The following is a 21,521-nucleotide window of genomic DNA, read 5'->3' on the forward strand; positions in this document are numbered from 1 at the left end:
ATAGAATTATATCAATGCTTCCCTAAGTATAAAATTTCTACTTCAAGGGGTTACATGTTTTAAACTGGTACAGTACATATAAAAAGAGTTGTATTTTGCATTTAACATGTCATACATGTCTAACATACAAAACACAAGAAAGACAACAAATACAGTGTTCTGATAAGTTCCCACTATGAACCTTTTTTTAAGATTATGCATAGATGTTATAAGCATTAGACCTATTCAGGAGCATAATTCAAGGATAAAACCATGTTGCAAAGAGATACAGGAACATAATCTCCATGTGTGGTGTAAAACTGTCCAAAATATACACTATAAGATGATGATGAAGGTGCATTTAAGAGATTATTATGGTTTTGAATATGAATGGTCACCTTATGGAACATTCCACAAAATGAGAGTATGAATCTTACATTTTAATAGAGAAAAACCACTGAACAAATATATTCTCAGATTAGGGGATTTAACTATTGTATGTTAGTGAGCAGATACTGTTAAAATTGGAAGGGTTCCACTTCCCAGCTGACCCAAACACAATGGCTGACCATGTTAGTTCAGGCTACTGACCTTATAAAAGCATTTGCCTCATTAACTCAATATATTCCTAACCAAACTACTATTTGGCCTGCAACCAGCCAAACACTGCCAAGAAAAGGGAAAATTACTGACCTGTTATTCTGCCTTTCTGAAGCTATCATTCTGACAAGCTTCTCACTTCTGGGTCACAGCTCCTTAACATGAGACTCGTGGAACTCCACAAGCTCTTAAGTGTTATGGCACTTAGGACAATGGTAGCAAAGTGGAAAAAAAAAAAAGCCACACTCTCAAGTGGCTGTCCTGCACCACCATGAGTTTAACTAAACATTCCTGAGGTAGTAGTTATTTCCAACTGCCTGGGAGGCGAAGAACACACTGAAAAAAGCAAGCCAACTGGCGTTATAAAAAAACCCCAATGCCTAAAAATAAAAATCCAGGTGCAAAAATTCAGTAACACCCCAATAAAGAGTAATATAAAACAATGATGGCAGATGATCAGTTGAGTAAGAATCTTGTCAGAATATTTTCAATAAACAGAATTCAATCAATCCTCTGATGCACAGGCAGCCTCAATTCTGGCATTTGTTAACCTGTGAGTGTTTGATTTTGTAACATGAATAAAGATTTTTAGATGTAGTTTTCTAGTGTTTTTTTTTAATAAAGAAAAATAAAAAAATATGACATGCAACTGTAACAATCATCACACAACCACCTCCAAAAAACAAGTGGTCATCTGTGTTTGAACTTGGGGCTTCACAATCAAAACTCAATCCTCTATCACTTTTGCTAAAAGAGCAACTCCATTGGCTGGCAGTAGCTGAAGGGTGCACAGGGCAGCACAGTATGGAGAGGAAGTGAGCAGCCCTCTGTGGTGAAAGAACAGGTTAAGGACTATTTAGAAAAGCTGGACATGCACAAGTCCATGGGGCCGGATGCAATGCATCCAAGGGTGCTGAGGGAGTTGGCTGATGTGATTGTAGAGCCACTGACCATTATCTTTGAAAACTCGTGGTGATTGGGGGAGGTCCCGGACGATTGCAAAAAGGCAAATCTAGTACCCATCTTTAAAAAAGGGAAGAAGGAGAATCCGGGGAACTACAGGTCAGCCTCATCTCTGTCCTCGGAAAAATCATGGAGCAGGTCCTCAAGGAATCCATTTTGAAGCACTTGGAGGAGAGGAAGGTGATCAGGAACAGTCAACATGGATTCACCAAGGGCAAGTCATGCCTGACCAACCTGATTGCCTTCTATGATAGGATAACTGGCTCTGTGGATATGGGGAAAGCGATGGACGTGATATACCTTGACTTTAGCAAAGCTTTTGATGCGGTCTCCCACAGTATTCTTGCCAGCAAGTTAAAGAAGTATGGATTGGACAAATGGATTATAAGGTGGGTAGAAAGCTGGCTAGATTGTCGGGCTCAACGGGTAGTGATCAATGGCTCAATGTCTAGTTGGGAGCTGGTATCAAGCAGAGTGCCCCAGAGGTTGGTCCTGGGGCCGGTTTTGTTCACCATCTTCGTTAATGATCTGGATGATGGGATGGGTTGCACCCCCAGCAAGTTTGTGGATGACCCTAAGCTTGGGGGGAGAGGAAGATATACTGGAGGGTAGGGATAGGGTCCAGAGTAACCTACACAAATTAGAGGATTGGGCCAAAAGAAATCTGATGAGGTTCAACAAGGACAAATGCAGAGTCCTGAACTTCGGATGGAAGAATCCCATGCACTGCTACAGGCTGGGGACTGATTGGCTAAGCAGCAGTTCTGCAGAAAAGGACCTGGGGATAACAGCGGACAAGAAGTTGGATATAAATCAACAGCGTGCTCCTGTTGCCAAGAAGGCTAACGGCATATTGGGCTGCATTAGCAGGAGCATTGCCAGCAGATCAAAGGAAGTAATCGTTCCCCTCTATTCGGCACTGGTAAGACCACATCTGGAGTATTGCATCCAGTTTTGGGCTCCCCACTACAGAAAGGATGTGGACAAATTGGAGAGATTCCAGTGGAGGGCAACAGAAATGATTAGGGGGCTGGAGCACATGGCTTACAAGGAGAGGCTGAGGGAACTGGGGTTATTTCGTCTACAGAAGAGAAGAGTGAGGGGGGATTTGACAGCAGCCTTCAACTACCTGAAAGAGGGTTCCAAAGAGGATGGAGCTAGGCTGTTCTCAGTGGTGGCAGATGACAGAACAAGAAGCAATGGTCTCAAGTTGCAGTGACGGAGGTCTAGGCTGGATATTAGGAAAAACTATTTCCCTAGAAGGTGGTGAAGCATTAGAACGGGTTACCTAGGGAGGTGATGTAATCTCCATCCTTAGAGGTTTTTAAGGCCCAGTTTGACAAAGCCCTGGTTGGGATGAATTAGTTGATGTTGTTCCTGCTTTGAGCAGGGGGTTGGACTAGATGACCTCCTGAGGTCTCTTCCAACCCTAATCCTCTATGATTCTAAGATCTTTTTATGTTCCAGCTAGTAGAGTGTTATTTTTTGCATTGATGCATAATGCATCAAAACAGTGGGTTATATATGCAAGAGTAGCTTATACTACAGACAGTACATCCAAATGCACAGATCAGTCAGATTGAGAAATATGTGGCTAAATGAATGAGACTTATATATGTAATATTAGGGAACCAGGTTCTGTTCCAAGCTATGCCAAGAGTGAACTTGTGTAATCTCATGTTAGTTTAAGACCTGGCACAGTAATGAGGGTGGTGAAGTACACAAAATTATTTAGCATCAGCAGAAGACACAAGAATAAAACTCCTGGATCACAGCCTAGTGCAACTTTCTCTATTTCCAATGGTATTTTGGTGAGAGAAAACAGCAGCAGCATCTGCTGCCATAATTTTGTCTGTACCATCCAGAGCTTCAGTTCTGCGTGGCTGTTTCAATCTGATTCAAGAGGTTTGGCAGAGCCTGAGAGCAAGAATGCATTGTATATTTGGAATATTGAGAAAATTAACAGGTGATTTTGCATAGTTTATAAATTGGCCACATCACGCACAACTTTACTATATGCAAATACATAAAAGCTTACCTTGACTGCTGAGACATTCCCTCAAACTTGTTTGCAGTCTTAGTTGAGGGTGGACCCAAATCATTACCTAAGGGGATACAAATTACTTAGACTTTTTAAAATGGAGAATAAAAGAACAGAAACATACAGGTAGCAGATATCATCATATAAAACAAAAATATGCAGCTTTCCCAGTATTTTCCATATAAACCTAAGTATATTTAAATGAATATTTTTCATTCATAGATTCAGAAGTTTTAAGGCCAGAAGAGACCACTAATATAATCTATTTTGACCCCTGCATACCATGTGTTTGAAAAACTGTCATTGACAGCATCTATCCGCTGGCAAGAAAAAGCAAATCAGACTATAGTAACTACTTCAGAGCATTTATTTTGCCTCTGAAACAAGAAAAAAATACTGCACAACATTGTCCCTCAACAATTTTGTTGTAAGGCACTACAAGGAAAGGGCAAAAAAAGAGTAGCATCTTGCTTTGGAAGTAACACACTATTTTGTAAAAGCCATCATGAATTAGCCCTTATTCACAAAACAAATATTGATTTTGTAAGGATTGTTACATTATTCTAAGAAACAGGCCATTCACTCAATTCTGCCAGTAAGTGGAGGAAGAAAAAATTGAAGTCAGAATATCCGAACCTTCAATATCAAACTTGGCTTCATAATCACTAAAATCTCCAAGTTTTTGAGCAGTTGCAATTACAGTACCTTCTCTGTATAAGAGACCCTATTATTATCATTAACTCCTCCTACTATAACTCTATTCCCACAGATCCTTAAGTGTGATATTAAAAGTGTTTCATTCATATCATTTGATCCTGATACCAAAACTTCAGTTAAATTCATTCCACAAAAAGTGAATTTACTGAAGTTATATCTAATGATCAAAGTCAAGAAGAAAGCACAGAATTTACTACACAAAGAAAATAAAATTTCATACAGTAGAACCTCAGAGTTATGAACACCAAAGTTACCAACTGACCGGTCAACCACAATCTCATTTGGGACTGAAAGTACGCCATCAGGCAGCAGCAGAGACCAAAAAAAAAAAAAAAAAAAGGCAAATACAGTACAGAACTGTGTTAAATGTAAATTACTAAATAAAATAAAGGGAAAGTTTATTAAAAAAAGATTTGACAAGATAAGGAAACTATGTGCTCTACCCTCTGACTAGATTTGATGGTGATGCAGTCTCTGCACTGCAAACTGGCTTGGCAAGCTCCACATCCGATAAGAAGATTACATTGAGATTTTCAAAACCATTCAGCAACAGCCTAATTGAGCTTCCACTGAAGTTAATGGTAAAGAAATTCCCATTAACTTCAAAAGGGAGCAGAGTTAGGTTAATCCTGAGCATTTATAAAAATTCCACTGTTACAGTAGGTGGGCCCCAAGACACAGTAACTCAGAAAGTGTTGGACAATGAAGGGTTTTTATATCATGAATAAAAAAGCCTTTTTTGTTTTGTGTTTTGCTGAGACCTGCCTGCTTGAAGACAAACTGTCCAGCTTGTAGTTGTAGGAGAAAGAATTTTCTGAGTTCTACGAAGCAATTTCACTCAGAACCGGAGTTAGAGGATCTGACTTCCTGACTGATAATGTTCAATTAGGAGCCTGATTAGTTAACTGAACTATCCATCTAGTAATGAAAGTTTTAAAAGAAGAGGTTTTTTTGTTAGTTTGTTTTTCGCTAGCTCTAAAATCTCAAAGTGTGTTCTTTGTGAGGGTCCCGGACTTTGGTTTACAGGGGAAGTGAAGGCAGCTATAAAAAAAATAAAACATAACAAATGGAAGATATGAATATAAATCAAAATTAGGAATTGTAGAAAATTGATAAGGGAAGCAAATGAAGATAAGGAGAAATGTATGGCCAGAAGAGTTAACAATAAGTAGGTGTTTTTAAAATATATTAGGCAGGGCTTTGGAGCTGTACTCCGGCTCTGCTCCAGCTCCAGGCAAACTCCTGCAGCTCCACTGCTCCACAGCTGCTCCGGGCTCCAGCTCCGGGCTCCACTCCAAAGCCCTGATATTGGGAACAAAAAGAATCCTGACAACGTATTGGTCCATTACTAGACTGAAATGGTGGAATTATCAATAATAATGCAGAAAAGGCAGAAGTGTTCAATAAATAGTTGTGTTCTGTATTTGGGGAAAAACTGATGATACAGTCTTATCATATGATGATGATAACACATTAGTATCTCTGGAGGATATTAGCCAGAAGTGTAGCCACTGAATTTGACATTCTTTCCATTTTGTATGTTCAAACACTGCCAGCTAAAACCCAATCATCACATAGCTAGAAATAGTTTTAGGACCATGAGAGGCAAGGCCATGCAGCTGCATGTTTGCAGTTCTGCTAATCAGAATGGGAGGCTGGGACAAAGAGTTAATTTCCAGGAAAATAGAAGGAATGTTTCGACAGCCTTGGTTTTAGGTGCCTCTGACATGTAAGTTTTACTGTTATGACTAGAAATGCTTTGGTGATAAGAAGAATACTGAATTTTTATTGGCTGTTGCTATGGAAATTGTTATCCTATTAGGGGCTATTATGATTTATGTGCTTTGTCTGGAGAAAATTTATAAAAAGTTTAGTCAGAAAGTGTTCTTTGGAGCAGTCAGAGGAAGCTTTTTCTTGGGAAAGGATCTGACACCTAAGTTCCTCAGCAGCTAGATAGAAAGAGGGGGCCACCTGAAGCCTGGCTGCTGATTTCTTGAAACAATTTCAGACTTTTTGGGTAACTATAAATGTTTGGAATACTATGAATTTACTGGAACAGTAGGGGTGTGTGTGTGTGTGTGTGCGCTTGAGACCTAACTAAAAAGCAGTTTTAGGTAGAAGCATTTTGGTTTGTATCAATCATGTATCAGACGGAGGTGGTGTGCCCCCATTGATTTATTCCTGACATCATCTGGACGAAATAGTTAAATTACCACTGCTTTGGGTTCTGAAAACTCAGGGTAACAGAAGCTACTAAAGTTAGATTTTTTTAAATCAGCAGGTTCATTTAACTTGCACCTAAGAGTTTAAAATAGCTGGCTAAGGAGCTCACAGGACTATTATGTTGATTTTCAATAAGTCTTGGAGCATTGAGGAAGTTCCACAAGACTGGAAGAAAGGTAATGTGCCAATTTTTAAAAAAGGTAAAGGAGATGACCCAGGCCTATCAGCCTGACATCAATCCTGGGCAAAATAATGGAGCAGCTGATACAGGACTCAGTTAATAAAGAATAAAAGGAGGGTAATGTAATTAATGCAAACCAACATGATTTTATGGAAAATAGATCCTGTTAAACTAAACTAACTAGATATCTTTTTTTGATGAGATTACAAGTTTGGTCAATAGCGATAATAGTGTTGACGTAACATATTTAGACTTCTCTAAGGCGTTCGATTTTGGTACCACACAACATTTTGATTACAAAACTAGAATGATATAAAATTAACATGGCACACATTGAATGAATTAAAAATTGGCTAAAATTGTCTCAAAATATAAACAGGGAATTGTCATTGAACAGGTATGTTTCCAGTGGGGTCCCAGAAGGATCTTTTTTGGCCCTATTCTATTTAACATTTTTATCACTGACCTGAAAGAAAACATGAAGTCATCACTGATAAAAGTTTGCAATGACACACAAACTGGAGGAGTGGTAAATAATGAAGAGGATGGGTCACTGATTCAGAGCAATCTGGATTGCTTGGCAAATGGGGTGCAACCAAACAATATGCGTTTTAATATGGCTAACTGTGAATGTATATATCTAGGAACAAAGAATTGTAGATCATACTTACAAAATGGGGGAATGACTCTATTCCTGGAAGCAATGACTGAAAAAGATTTGGAGGATAATCAGCAGAACATTAACTCCCTGTGTGATGCTGTGGCCAAAGAGCTAATGTGATCCTGGGATGCATAAACGGGAATCATACGCAGAAGTAGAAAGGTAACCTTATCTCTATATTGGGCACTGGTGCGATCGCTGCTGGAATACTACACCAGTCCTAGAGCCCAGAATTAAGAAGGATGTTGATAAATTGGGGAGGGTTCAGAGAAGAGCCACAAGAATGATTATAATGATAGACTGAAATAGCTCAATCTATTTATTTTAACAAAGAGAAGGTTAAGGGGTGACTTGATTACAGTCTATACGCATCTACACAAGGAACAAATATTTAATAATGGGTTCTTTAATCTAGCAGAGAAAGGTATAATACAATCCAATGGCTGGAAGTTGAAGTTAAACAAATTCAGATTGGAAATAAAGTGTAAATTTTTAACAGTGAGAATAATTAATAATTGGAACAATTTACCAAAGGCTGTGATGGATTCTCCATCATTGACAATTCTTAAATCAAGATCAGATGTTTTTCTAAAAGATATGATTTAGAAATTATTATGGGGAAGTTCTATGGCCTGTGTAATACAGGCGGTCAGGCTAGATGATCAGAATGGCCCCTTATGGCCTTTCAATCTATGAATGCACTCCCCACTTTGTCGTGAAATAGCCCAAGGACGTGCTTCAGGGCATGCTGCATAGCCTCTCTTCACTTCTCAAGTTTTTAAGAAAGTAGAGGTATGATGAATGTAACAAAGAGGTGTATATTTTCTTCTTTAGATAGCAACTTTCACTTTCATTGGGCTTTTTCATCTCTCATACTGGAATCTGACCTGAGTCTCAAATACAGATGACTGACAAATCAGTACTGGAATCAGACTGGGATCTAGTAAGCCCAAAGGTTGCTAACTGGACTAATTATATGGCTTTTATGTTTGTCAGAGATTTTAGCTTTCGAATAGGACAGTCATAGCAATCTGAGTAAAGTGTGAGTGACCCATTAAACATTTTTTGGACCTAAATCCTAAAGTTAAGGGGGCTTAGGGAAGTCCTGCCAGCTGGACTCAGTGCAGAGTAAAATCACATGGGCCTGAGATGCATTGTGTCCAAAAAGCTAGGTTTGGCACAAAAAAACATTTGGGACATCTGTGATAGTCACTTGGAAATACCCCAGAAAAATACATCAATCTGTATTTACTTGCAGCAGTATCAAATGTTTACTGCACATAGCATTATGCTGACAGATACCGGTGACTGCATCAATCACAAACCTCTTCGAGAGTGGGTGTGAACACATCCTTCAATCAATATAACTGTCAGGATAAGTTAATCTGAAGCCTCCCACCTAAGATGAAATGGTGTTGACTGGAAAAGGCATTTTTTGTTCAGTGGCCATTGGACTCAAACATCTCTCTTGGTATAGATTTTTTTTTCTTTTTCTTTTTTTAAAACACTGACTCAATGTATCATCAGTGCCAAACACTTTCACTAGTATCTGTCGGTAATGTCTACAGACTCTTTTAAATGGTTGATCAAAATATTAAATGAAGTTTGATTTATTGTCTCTTGTATACATGCATGTTTACCTATAATAAAAACAAAAACAAAGAAACAAAAGCAGGTGTTGTGAATCTGCCCAGGAATTTGGACTGTGTGGGCAGAGAGTTTTGCTGAGTATTGTTTGTGGTCTGTGTGTATGTAGGCAGAACACAGAGACACTGAAAACAGACTGGACACAGAGAGACGCAGAGGGAAAAAAAAAACAAGAAAGCCCAGCAGTAGCTGGTGAGCAGAGCATGACACTGGAAAAAGCAAGGGAATGAGCTTTTGGGTCTGTTAGCCAAAGAGGTTGTAACGTAAGAAACTGCTCCTCTTGTTCTTGATTCCTCCTGTGTTCGGAGAAACAGAGGCTTTGTACGTTCCACATAAGTAAACAAGATTACATGAAAGAAAATGCAAGACTATCAATTTCTACTAGTCAAAGTCAAACTCTGACTAGCCGATCTTGTTGAAAAGGGGGAACCATAGCATTTTGCTTTACATCAGTTCCTCCCCTCATTTTTTCTAAGCACTCCTCTTCACATACTGTACAATGCTGCTGGTGCACCACTGCAGTGCTTTAGTGAACATGCTACTATGCCAACAGTTAATCCACCTCTGTGAGAGCCGGTAGCTATATACATAGTGCTGTCTACTAGGGAGGGGAGGAGGGTTAGGTCAGTATAACTATGTCACTCAGAGGTGTGGATTTTTCACACCCTTGAGCAATGTAGTGTAGCAATGCATTATAGACCTGGACTTAGGCTAAAGAAGAATGTGGTATGCTGGGGCTCGTTTTATGAAAGGTGGCAGCTTTCCCTCCAAAAAGATTTGTCTTTATCATGACAAAGGAATTCCTCTAAGAGTGTCAGCTATCAGGAGTAGGCAGGATTTACAAATAGAAGCAGAAGATTGACTGGGCTAATTAGTCTTTACTATGAAAAGAAAGGGCCTATCTGGATAGGTCTGTAATAAATGTTTCTATAAAGTTTTTCTCCGTAAAGTAACCTGTTATACAAATACTTAGTCTGTTTTTTACATCCTTCTACTGGCAGGAAGATGTAAACCCTGCAAGTCTCTGGACTGGTACAGGCAACATCACAGAGAGCCTGGGGATTTATTTGAAGATGGAATTGTTCTGAAATTCCACAAAATATAGCAGCAATACCAACAATGGAAAGATAGCACTGACTAAGAGATGCAAGTAACATACACCACCCAGCTGAAGTTTTGTTTTATTTTGCATTTCTACAACTCACCCCAAGGAATTGGGCCCTTATTCTGAGGTCCATGAGGTAGTGGGCTTGGTGGGTCAGAGAGGGTTCTTTTATGTCCAGGGGGTGGGGGAGGTGGTCTCTTCTTGGAAAGAGTGGAACTGCCACTGGAGGGTTGAGTGCTTAGAGGAAGGGTTGAAGGTGGACCTATAAAATGGAACAAAAAATCATCTTACCAATACAGAATGTGTAACATCAAAATAGCACCAAAGAATAAAAAATTAGAATATAGTAAAATGGAGCAAAGGACTGAAAACAAAAATAAGCCATGCCAAAACACCGTTGAGATTAATGACATACCCATCACCTTTTAGCCATTTTAATTGTAATAGGACAGTATGCAATTTGACAATAAATGACATACATATATTTTAAAATGTACATTCACATAAGGTTAATTACTACAGGATTTATAATTTTAGTCATTGTTAAAAACAGCAGAAAATGTTTTAAATCTTTATAAACTATTTATTGAAGATAAAGTACTTCAATTAGGGTTTAAGAATTACTATTTATAAAATCTCCATACCACAATGAATCAACAAACTAAATCTTTTAGCATGCTCTCAGTATTGTAGATTCAGAGATTCATATCATAGCTAATGTGACTAACAAGGTTTTTTACAATTTTTTCCCTTTAGCAAACTTTCCTTAAATGCTGAGATATAGGTTTCCAAAATAAATTCATTTTTCTATTGTTAATTGCTATTGTTTTTGTGTGGATTAAATATATAGTGCATGACAAAGTGTTAAACCCAGTGGATAAGAAACAGACATTACAAAACCCCATTATAAACATATATAGTAGTAAACTGGCATTTGTTTAGAAGGTTCAAAATACTCTTGCAGCTAATGAAGTAATAATGCATTTTTGGCCATGATCCTGAAATGAGCTCTGCATGGGCCTTTGGCTGGATAGCCCTTCTAGTCCAAGACTCTGTTCAGATGCAGGGATCTTCCCACATAGCACTTATTGCAAGGTTTAGGCATTAAAGATATTATTTATCTATGAATACTTAATCATTCCTCCATTCAAAACCTGCCTACATATACCCTGAATATTACTTATGATTTAAATAATAATATGGTCTCTTGTTTAAGTCATAAAGTAGAACGTTGCTAGTTTGCTAATGTATATACCCCATAATCTGCACACAAGCAGTGCTGTTTCTTCCATCAGAAAATACAGAGCTCTGAGTGAATATTATGAAGACTATGTTACTTTCACAAGTGTACTGCAAAACGTGTATATAAAAATAATGCAAACCAAATTATACATCAAATCTGTGAACAAATCACTACAAATTTTGCAATGAATTATCCTTGCTATTTTTGTTTAACTTATTCACCAATTCAGTAATTTGCAAGTCTCCCAGACATTAGTTCAAATTAATGCACTTCTTCTATACTGATTTTATCATATAGTTTCTATGTGAATAATTTCACATGATTGGGGAGAGGAAGTGATATCTCAGTGGTTTGAGCATTGGCCTGCTAAACCCAAGGTTGTAAATTCAATCCCTGACATGGCCATTTAGGGATCTAGGGCAAAAATCTGTCTGGGGACTGGTCCTGCTTTGAGCAGGGGGTTGGACTAGATGACCTCCTGAGGTCCCTTCCAACCCTGATATTCTATGAATTTCTGTATCTTTTAAAATTTCATTATAAAAAAAGCTAAAATATAGACAGCTTTGGTGCTATAAATCTGGATTGAGGATCCTGTAGACTTATGCAACACAGAAGCTCTTCATTTTTTTTTTTTTTTTAAATGAATGATTGTGTGAAGTCAGGGCAGGTGCAAGGATGTTTCGCGCCCTCGGCAAAACGACCACCTTGCACCCCTCCCCGAGCCCTGTGGCAGCTCCCCACTCCCCTCCGCCCTGAGGTGCCCACCCCCCAGGCAGCTCCCTCCCCCAGCTCACCTCTGCTCCGCCTCCTCCCTGAGCACGCCGTGGCCACTCCTCTTCTCACACCTCCCAGGCTTGCGGCGCCAATCAGCTGTTTGGCACCACAAGCCTGGGAGGGAGAGAAGCAGAGCGGGGCGGCGTGCTCAGGGGAGGAGGCAGAGCAGAGGTGAGCTGGGGTGGAGAGTGGTTCCCCTGTGTGCCGCGCCCCCCCCTTACTTGCTGCAGGCAGCCCTCCCCACGCCCCCCTACCCCAGGTCCCTCCGCCTAAATGCCAACGACTACCGAGGCGGCCAAAGATCCGGCCGTCACGGTCGCCGCCGAAGGACCTGAAATGCCGCCCCCCAAATGCTAGTGCCCTAGGCGACCGCCTGTGTCGCCTAATGGGTTGCACCGGCCCTGTGTGAAGTGCTACAAACCAACAGCAACTCAAAATATAACCTTAAAAGGACTTCAGTACTCACTGTGCTGCTGCTAACACTATTCTAAAGTCACAGTTAATACAACATACTTGTTTTCTACACAAGGACAGAAGAAAAGAGGTAGTTATTTGAAATCTCCACTTTGGAGATACATGTGCTGAAACATGGATCTGATAAATTCAAACCACTGAAGTTCTTACAGTTTTACCCCATCACCCCCTAGTGACAGATTGATGGAAGTACATACCATCTTTATCAGTCACTAATCTTTATCAGTCACTTCCAGCTGAACTACAGTACAAACAATCCAAGCGTCATTCCAAAAATGGTGAAAGTATCCTGAATTGGCACTGTATGCTCTCATTTAAATTAAGGCAACATAAAGCTTCAAACTCAAGTGGAAGTAAACTGAGTAAGATCTCTCTCTCTTATGCAAAACAAGAACTTGACTAAGAATAAATATTTCAACAGCCAAAAGTAAAATTAAATAGAAAAAACTTGTGACTAAAACTGAGATAGAGTGTACACATTTTTAATACCTCATGATACTAACATGTAGGATGACCAGATAGCAACTGTGAAAAAACAGGACAGCTGGTGGGGGGTAATAGGCGCCTATATAAGAAAAAGTCCCAAAAAATGGGACTTTCCTACTACTAACCCTACTAACATGTCTATAGATATCACAGAAAGAGTTTAAAACTTTTATAATTTTATAGTTTTCAAAGGTTCACATTCTAACATGTGAAACTTATGGATGGTACAATAGCAATAAACATACAACTCCTTTCAGTAGAAGGATTTCAAATCACTTTGCAAATTTTAAGACTTGCAACATACATTCTGAGGTAGGTAGCATTATACCCATTTTATAGATGGCATAAACAGACACAGAGAAGTTTTGCCTAAAAAACGGTTACATTGTTGGTTTGCAGAGACAACTGCCTATCATACTGACCAATTTTGTCTCATTGTTTCCTTTTTATTCCCTGTGTGTAGCCATTTGTGGTCTCTTGTCTTATACTTAAGTTGTAAACTCCTTGGGAGCAAGGACTGCCTTTTTGTTCTGTTTGTACAGCAGCTAACACAATGGGAGTCCTAATCTATGACTAGGGATCCTAGCTGTTACAGTAATACAAATAAATAATAATACTCAGTGACTTTCCCAATGCTAAGAAACCCAACCACTCTCCTGCTCTAATCACTAAACAACACACCCTTCTTTTAGGAAAGTAGTGGGTAACATTTACCAAGATAGTTTCTTTTCAGGAAAATAAGGAATATAGGGAAAATCATCTAAAATATATTCAGGGCAATAGCTAGTTTCAGAATGACAGAAAGGCAAATGGTTGGATTTTTAGGAAACACTTTTGAGGAAAAAATGAACTGAAATCTATAATTTATTACTGAAACAGGTGATGGAATGATACTAAAGTCTGTAACGATAGGTTCAGTACAGGTTGAACCTCTCTAATATGGCACTCTTGGGACCTGACCGGTGCCGAACCAGAGAATATGCCGAATTACAGGAGGTCTATGCAGAGTGCCAGCGGGTCTCCATAGGTGTGGAAAAGTAGGGCTGCGGGAGGTGCTGCAGCACCCCCAGGTTTTGCACCCAGTGTGATCCCCCGCCTACGATCCCCGCTGCCACCCAGGGTCCTGGCCGTCAGTCCCCGCCCCGGGGGCTCCGATGCTGGTCCCAGGTCCTCGCCCTCTCTCCCAGAGCTTGAATGCTGCGAATCAGCTGTTCGCGGCGCTCTGGAAGCACTGGGAGGGAGGAGGGGCTGCTTGTCCACGAGAGGCTTAGAGGCAGGAGGGCAGAGGGGGGAAGTTGGCACTGGTGGATGCTCCACACCCACTAATTTTTCCCCATGAGTGCCCTGGAGCACCCACGGAGTCGGCACCTATGCCAGACTGCAGATGCTGCTGGACAAGGGAGTGCCGAATTAGAGAGGTTCAACCTGTACTGATAGTAATATTTTTATCTGCCCTGTAACTGTCAAAACTCAGAACAGCATAAAGTTACACAAGATAAATTAGAAAACATTTAATAGAATATGTAATTTCAAATTAAATTTTCCAGCCTTAAAATATTTATCTATGCAGCAATTAAAAACATTCTGTGGTAAGTTAAAATAATTGTAAGAGACCTGCAATTAAGTGTGCGTACTTCAGCTTTTGTGGAGTTAGTACATGTTCTACATATTAATTTGTGTACCAGTGACAACATGCAAAGCTGTTACTATCCATCAATTTTTTTTTTAATAGTGGGAGAACCTAAAGTATATATATATTTTTACCACTGCATGAGAGATATGGCAGAACCAGTATTCCAGTTAATGGTAGGACACGTACTGCAAAGGAAAGTGATAAGTTCATGTTAAAAATGGTACTTTCATAACATATATTGCTATTTTTCCCAAAATTCTTATTATCATTTCAGACAATATCTTTTCTTTACTTGTCAAGCTCTTACTGCTAACATTTGAGAAATTCTGATCATAAGCACACTACTACTCTTCAGGGCATGAGCAGAATAAATTGACTGGACATTAACTTACAACAGTCAACTCTAAATTTGTCCTGTAAAGTGAGCCAAAACCTACAATTAACAACTTATATCAAGTTACTTCATAGAGATTTTCATATATTTATAAGTGCGTGCCATCAGGTCTCTCTTTCTATTAAAAGTACTGGAAAAATTAACAGTATAGTGAATCAAGACTAACAAAACAAGATATAAACAAGAGTGAAATAGCTCTTGTTTTACCTAAATCAAAAGCACAAGGCACTGAAATACAACAAAACACAGAGCTAGAAGCACTTTTCTTTAAAAATGAGTTGTGTATGCATTTAGTAAGGAAAGACTGTCATAATATAGTCTAAGTGCATTAAAGTCAGAGCTGTGCTTTCAATGTGTATGGGTTGACACACTGCGTTTTGCTTTAAGTTTGGAAATCAAATGAATGCAGCAGCTCAAAATCCAAACAGACCTAAATTGGAGGGTTTTGATGAGGTTTTCTGAGGGAAACTGGCAAAGCCACTTAGATTATCTTAATTTTCACCTAAAATTGTGAAAATGACCCATATTTGCCCCAAGCCTTTACAACAGGACTAGAAGAACTAGCTGGCAACATTAGCCTGAATATTGGGTTTGTCACTAAACATTTGCAGAGATTTAATTAAGATCAGTGAAACTAATGTGTTAAGCCATGCTACTCCTTGGCTGTCATTACAAAAATAACATACAAACCAGCAGACCTACCTGACAACTGAAGCTTGTCAGAATTATGGAAATTGGACTTCAACTGACTTTCTCACTAAGTATTACTGAGGACTTGTTTTTACGTGAGAAAGTTGAGCCAGTTTAACTAAAGACGTGATTTTTAAACCAATTTATTTGAAGTAGACACATTTATTTCAGTTTAAACCAGGCTTATTTTGGGTTAGTTTAAATTAAGTAAGTAATAGTTTTAGCTAAACCAAAATAAGCCAACCTTTTAACAAAATAAGAATGTCCATGCAAGGGTTTGTACCAGTTTAACATAAATAGGTATACCTATTTAACTTCAACTGGTGCAACTTTATCACATAGACAAGGCCTAACATACCCTTTTTCCTCAATGAAATGTGGGGAACAAACACATCAACTTCAGCAACTTTTAAAACTCCAGCTGAAAAGTTACCCAATCGAAAGACCCAGACTTACATTAACTAATATATGTAGAAATATAAAAGTAACTTGCAAATACATTAGCTATACACACACACAAATTGACGTACTGTAATTTATAAACCCATATACATGCACACAGTTTTAAAAAATAAACCAAGTTAACTTTTAGACACCAAATGCACTAAAAACCATCGGTAAGAGGGGGCATTCAGTACATAAATGATTTTTAACTTGCCTTCCTTCCCCCACACTGTAGGCTAGAACAGGGTTGAATTAGCTTAGTTAAATGAAAAAATGCTTCATAGTTTGTGTACAATGCTGGGTTTGCTAGCAGTTGTGAGAAGGCCTTGAAAGAATATGGCTTAACTGGAAAAGCTAGGCCTGAAAGGTAACTGAAAGATAAATGGAAGAAGAAACCCCAGTTATAATATAGATAGTTAATAATAAGAAAAAATTGTGCACACTGAACCAGCAATGACCCCAAACTGGCCCCAACATGGTTTTTAGCTAAGTTAGTAACAGGCAATGCCATCACTGGTTTATGAAAAGGGTACAAAAGTGTGAACTCCTGAAGTGTCATTGATAATGCCTGACTGACTAAATTGGGTCTAATACTCCTGGGTTTAGCCCGTCTGTAAATATCTTGATCAAATGCTTATAAATGTTTTGTTACTATTTGGATGTAGTAAATTGCTTATTATTCAGGCTTTTTAGGCATGTTTAGAGCAATTGTATAAACATGATCAACCTTTGGACTTAATAAAGGAATCTGCTGTTAAATTAGTGTCATGGTAATATCCCCTACATAAATAATAATAATTCCAACACACACAAAGCTCAGATTTGATGGTTTCCAGTTCACTGTGACATCTCAGCAAACACCATGGAACCTTGCTACTAAGGAACTTCACTGGAGAATGAAGCCAGCTTACGAAGGACTAAAGTATACAACATGCTTTGGAAAAGATTTATTATATTTATATCCCAAAGGATACAAAACAATATTAAGAAACTTTTGAAAATGATACCACTTGCTAAATAATGGAACCCAACACCTACCTGCTCCTTACAGACTGGCTCCATGCTCTAGCACAGTCCCATGGTAGCTGTTGGAACCTTACAGCAGACAAGGAGCTAATGATATTAGATTTGGGGGGGAATGGAAATAATAGGAAATAAAGTAAGTTTAAAATCATTTATGGACTGGATGCTCCTCTTACTCTTGTTATATGGGGCACTCAGCACATAAAATACACTAAAAATATTTGCAGATCACCTGTAATCAAATGGATGTAATGTCTAAAATGAAAAGCAAAAATAATTTTTCTATAAAAATAACCATATATATTAATGTGGTAAGTTAATAGACAAGCTCAATGATGGCAAATTAAGAGAGTAAGGAGGATCTGAAAAGGTAAGGTGATGTGTTTTTTTCCTAAAGGTGGGGGCGGGGGGGAGATGAAATCTAAAAATCAGTACCAACACATCTTTCTCTTCTTTGAGGGACAGGTAGCAGAGTCTAATTTTGTTTAGAGCCATTAAATACTAACATGAAAAACAAACAATGTTTAGGATAATTTATAGTACATTAGTAACCACTTTGAAGGTGATATTTCTATATTAGTGTGTGTTCTCAGTGTCTTACATATTAGAGTATTTGGACTTCATCTACTATCCTTCTGATCCAGCCCAACCTATTCATATAACCACTGGTAAATATGTCCATTAGCATGTACGATAATATGACTAGAGAGAAAGGCTGGTGTCTCTAGCAAGCTTAGACTGATCTGACAGTTTTGAAAGCAAAGAAACATAATAGTTTAAATTTAACATTAACTTCGCTCAACCTCATTCACACTCTTACACCATCAGTCTGACATTTCCTGCTCTCTAATGCTAGATCATACCACCCCCTCCATAAATTTATCAAGCTCAGGATTATAACTAATTTTTTTTTTACCCACTACTCATATTGGAAGGGTGTTTCAGAACTTCACTCCTCTGACAGTTAGAAAACTTTGTTTAATTTAAAGCCTAAACTTGTGATGACCAGTTTATAAGAACATGTATCTGTCAACACCAAAGATTTACATCACTGCAACATACATAATAATGGCCATACTGGGTCAGACCAAAGGTACATCCAGCCCAGTATCCTGTCTACCGACAGTGGCCAATGCCAGATGCCCCAGAGGGAGTGAACCTAACAAGTAATGATCAAGTGATCTCTCTCCTGCCATCCATCTCCACCCTCTGACAAACAGAGGCTAGGGACACCATTTCTTACCCATCCTGGCTAACAGCCATTAATGGACTTAACCTCCATGACTTTATCTAGTTCTCTTTTAAACCCTGTTATAGTCCTAGCCTTCACAACCTCCTCAGGCAAGGAGTTCCACAGGTTGACTGTGCACTGTGTGAAGAACGTCCTTTTATTTGTTTTAAACCTGCTGCCCACTAATTTCATTTGGTGGCCCCTTCTTCTTATATTATGGGACAAGTAAATAACTCTTCCTTATTCACTTTCTCCACATCACTCATGATTTTATATACCTCTAGCATATCCTCCTTTAGTCTCCTCTTTTCCAAGCTGGAAAGTCCTAGGGTCTTTAATTTCTCCTCATATGGGACCCGTTCCAAATCCCTAATCATTTTAGTTGCCCTTTTCTGAACTTTTTCTAATGCCAATATATCTTCTTTGAGATGAGGAGACCACATCTGTACGCAGTATTCAAGATGTGGGCGTACCATGGATTTATATAAGTGCAATAAAATATACTCTATCTTATTCTCTATCCCTTTTTAAATGATTCCTAACATCCTGTTTGCTTTTTAGACTGCCGCTGCACACTGCATGGACGTCTTCAGAGAACTATCCACGATGACTCCAAGATCTCTCTCCTGATTAGCTGTAGCTAAATTAGCCCCCATCAGATTGTATGTATAGTTGGGGTTATTTTTTCCAATGTGCATTACTTTACATTTATCCAAATTAAATTGCATTTGCCCTTTTGTTGCCCAATCACTTAGTTTTGTGAGATCTTTTTGAAGTTATTCACAGTCTGCGTTGGTCTTAACTATCTTGAGCAGTTTAGTATCATCTGCAAACTTTGCCACCTCACTGTTTACCCCTTTCTCCAGGTCCTTTATGAATAAGTTGAATAAGATTGGTCCTAGGACTGACCCTTGGGGAACACCACTAGTTACCCTTCTACATTCTGAAAATTTACCATTTATTCCTACCCTTTGTTCCCTGTCTTTTAACCAGTTCTCAATCCATGAAAGGACCTTCTCTTTTATCCCATGACAATTTAATTTACGTAAGAGCCTTTGGTGAGGGACTTTGTCAAAGGCTTTCTGGAAGTCTAAGTACACTATGTCCACTGGATCCCCCTTGTCCACATGTTTGTTGAACCTTTCAAAGAACTCTAATAGATTAATAAGACATGATTTCCCTTTACAGAAACCATGTTGACTTTTGTGCATTCTTCTGTGTGTCTGACAATTTTATTCTTTATTATTGTTTCAACTACTTTGCCTGGTACTGACGTTAGACTTACCGGTCTGTAAGAGCCGGGATCACCTCTAGAGCCCTTTTAAATTATTGGTGTTATATTAGCTATCTTCCAGTCAATGGGTACAGAAGCTGATTTAAAGGACAGGTTACAAACCATAATTAATAGTTCCACAATTTCACATTTGAGTTCTTTCAGAACTCTTGGGTGAATGCCATCTGGTCCCAGTGACTTGTTACTGTTAAGTTTATCAATTAATTCCAAAACCTCCTCTAGTGACACTTCAATCTGTGACAATTCCTCAGATTTGTCACCTACAAAGGACTGCTCGGGTTTGGAAATCTCCCCAACATCCTCAGCCGTGAAGACTGAAGCAAAGAATTTTTTAGTTTCTCTGCAATGACTTTATCATATTTAAGTGCTCCTTTTGTATCTTGATCGTCCAGGGGCCCCACTGATTGTTTAGCAGGCTTCCTGCTTCTGATGTACTTAAAAAACATTTTGTTATTACCTTTTGAGTTTTTGGCTATCTGTTCTTCAAACGCCTTTTTGGCATTTCTTATTACATTTTTACACTTAATTTGGCAGTTTTTATGCTCCTTTTTGTTTACCTCATTAGGATTTGACATCCACTTTTTAAAAGATGCCTTTTTATCTCTAACTGCTTCTTTTACATGGTTGTTAAGCCACGGTGGCTCTTTTTTAGTTCTTTTACTGTGTTTTTTAATTTGAGGTTGTCATAAACAGATAGTTAAGGGTTAATGTCTCTTACCTGTAAAGGGTTAAGAAGCTCAGTAAAAACCTGGCTGACACCTGACCAGAGGACCAATAAGGGGACAAGATACTTTCAAATCTTGGTGGAGGGAAGTCTTTGTTTGTGTTCTTTGTTTGGGTTTTGTTCGCTCTCGGGACATGAGAGGGACCAGACGTCCATCCAGGCTCTCCAAATCTTTCTGAATCAGTCTCATGTTTCAAATTTCTAAGTACCTAGTCAAGAAGGCGTGTTAGTCTTCTGTTTGTTTTCTCAACCTGTACATGTTTCTTTTGCTGGAAGGATTTTTACCTCTGTTTGCTGTAACTTTGAACCTGAGGCTAGGGGGGATTTCTCTGGCTATATAATTTAAATACCCTGGAAGCATTTTTCATCCTGATTTTACAGAGATAATTTTTACCTTTTCTTTTTCTTTAATTAAAAGCTTTCTTTTTAAGAACCTGATTGATTTTTCTTTATTTTAAGATCCAAGGAGTTGGGTCTGGACTCACCAGGAGTTGGTCGGGGGGAAATAGAGGGGAGATGGTTAATTCCTCTTTGTTTTAAGATCCAAGGAGTTTGGATCTGTGTAAAGCCTCTCAAGGCAACCCAGGGAGGAGAAAGTCGAGGGGGGGAGGGGGAGAAGGAGGGAGGAATGGTTAATTTCTCCTTGTGTTAAGATCTAAGGGATTTGGGTCTGTGTTCCCCAGGGAAGGTTTTGGGGGGACAGGGAGTGTACCAGACACTACTTCTGGTTGGTGGCAGCGCTATCAGATCTAAACTAGGAATTAAGCTTAGAAGGGTACATGCAGGTCCCCACCTTTTGGATGCTAAAGTTCAGAGTGGGGGAGGAAACCTTGACAGAGCTATACATTTAAGTTGGGCCTGTATTATGGTGTCTTTGAAAAGGGTCCATGCAGCTTGCAGGGATTTCACTCCAGTAACTGTACCTTTTAATTTCTGATTAACTAACCTCCTCATTTTTGCATAGTTTCCCTTTCTGAAATTAAATGCCACAGTG

General features: G+C 38.9%; 1 protein-coding gene across 4 annotated transcripts in view; it reads right to left on the bottom strand.

The window, feature by feature from the left end:
* Window positions 1-21,521, bottom strand: part of ASAP1 (ArfGAP with SH3 domain, ankyrin repeat and PH domain 1) — a 323,210-nt gene that overhangs the window by 15,962 nt on the left and 285,727 nt on the right. For all 4 annotated transcript variants that reach the window (XM_039523658.1, XM_039523659.1, XM_039523657.1 and 1 more), the window contains 3 exons: window positions 14,859-14,912; window positions 10,218-10,379; window positions 3,581-3,647 (listed from right to left, as the gene is read on the bottom strand). In XM_039523658.1, the coding sequence (XP_039379592.1) occupies window positions 3,581-3,647; window positions 10,218-10,379; window positions 14,859-14,912 (283 nt within the window). The remainder of the gene's footprint in view (window positions 1-3,580; window positions 3,648-10,217; window positions 10,380-14,858; window positions 14,913-21,521) is intronic.

This window comes from Mauremys reevesii, linkage group 2, assembly GCF_016161935.1.
Source record: "Mauremys reevesii isolate NIE-2019 linkage group 2, ASM1616193v1, whole genome shotgun sequence".
NCBI lineage: Eukaryota > Metazoa > Chordata > Testudines > Geoemydidae > Mauremys > Mauremys reevesii.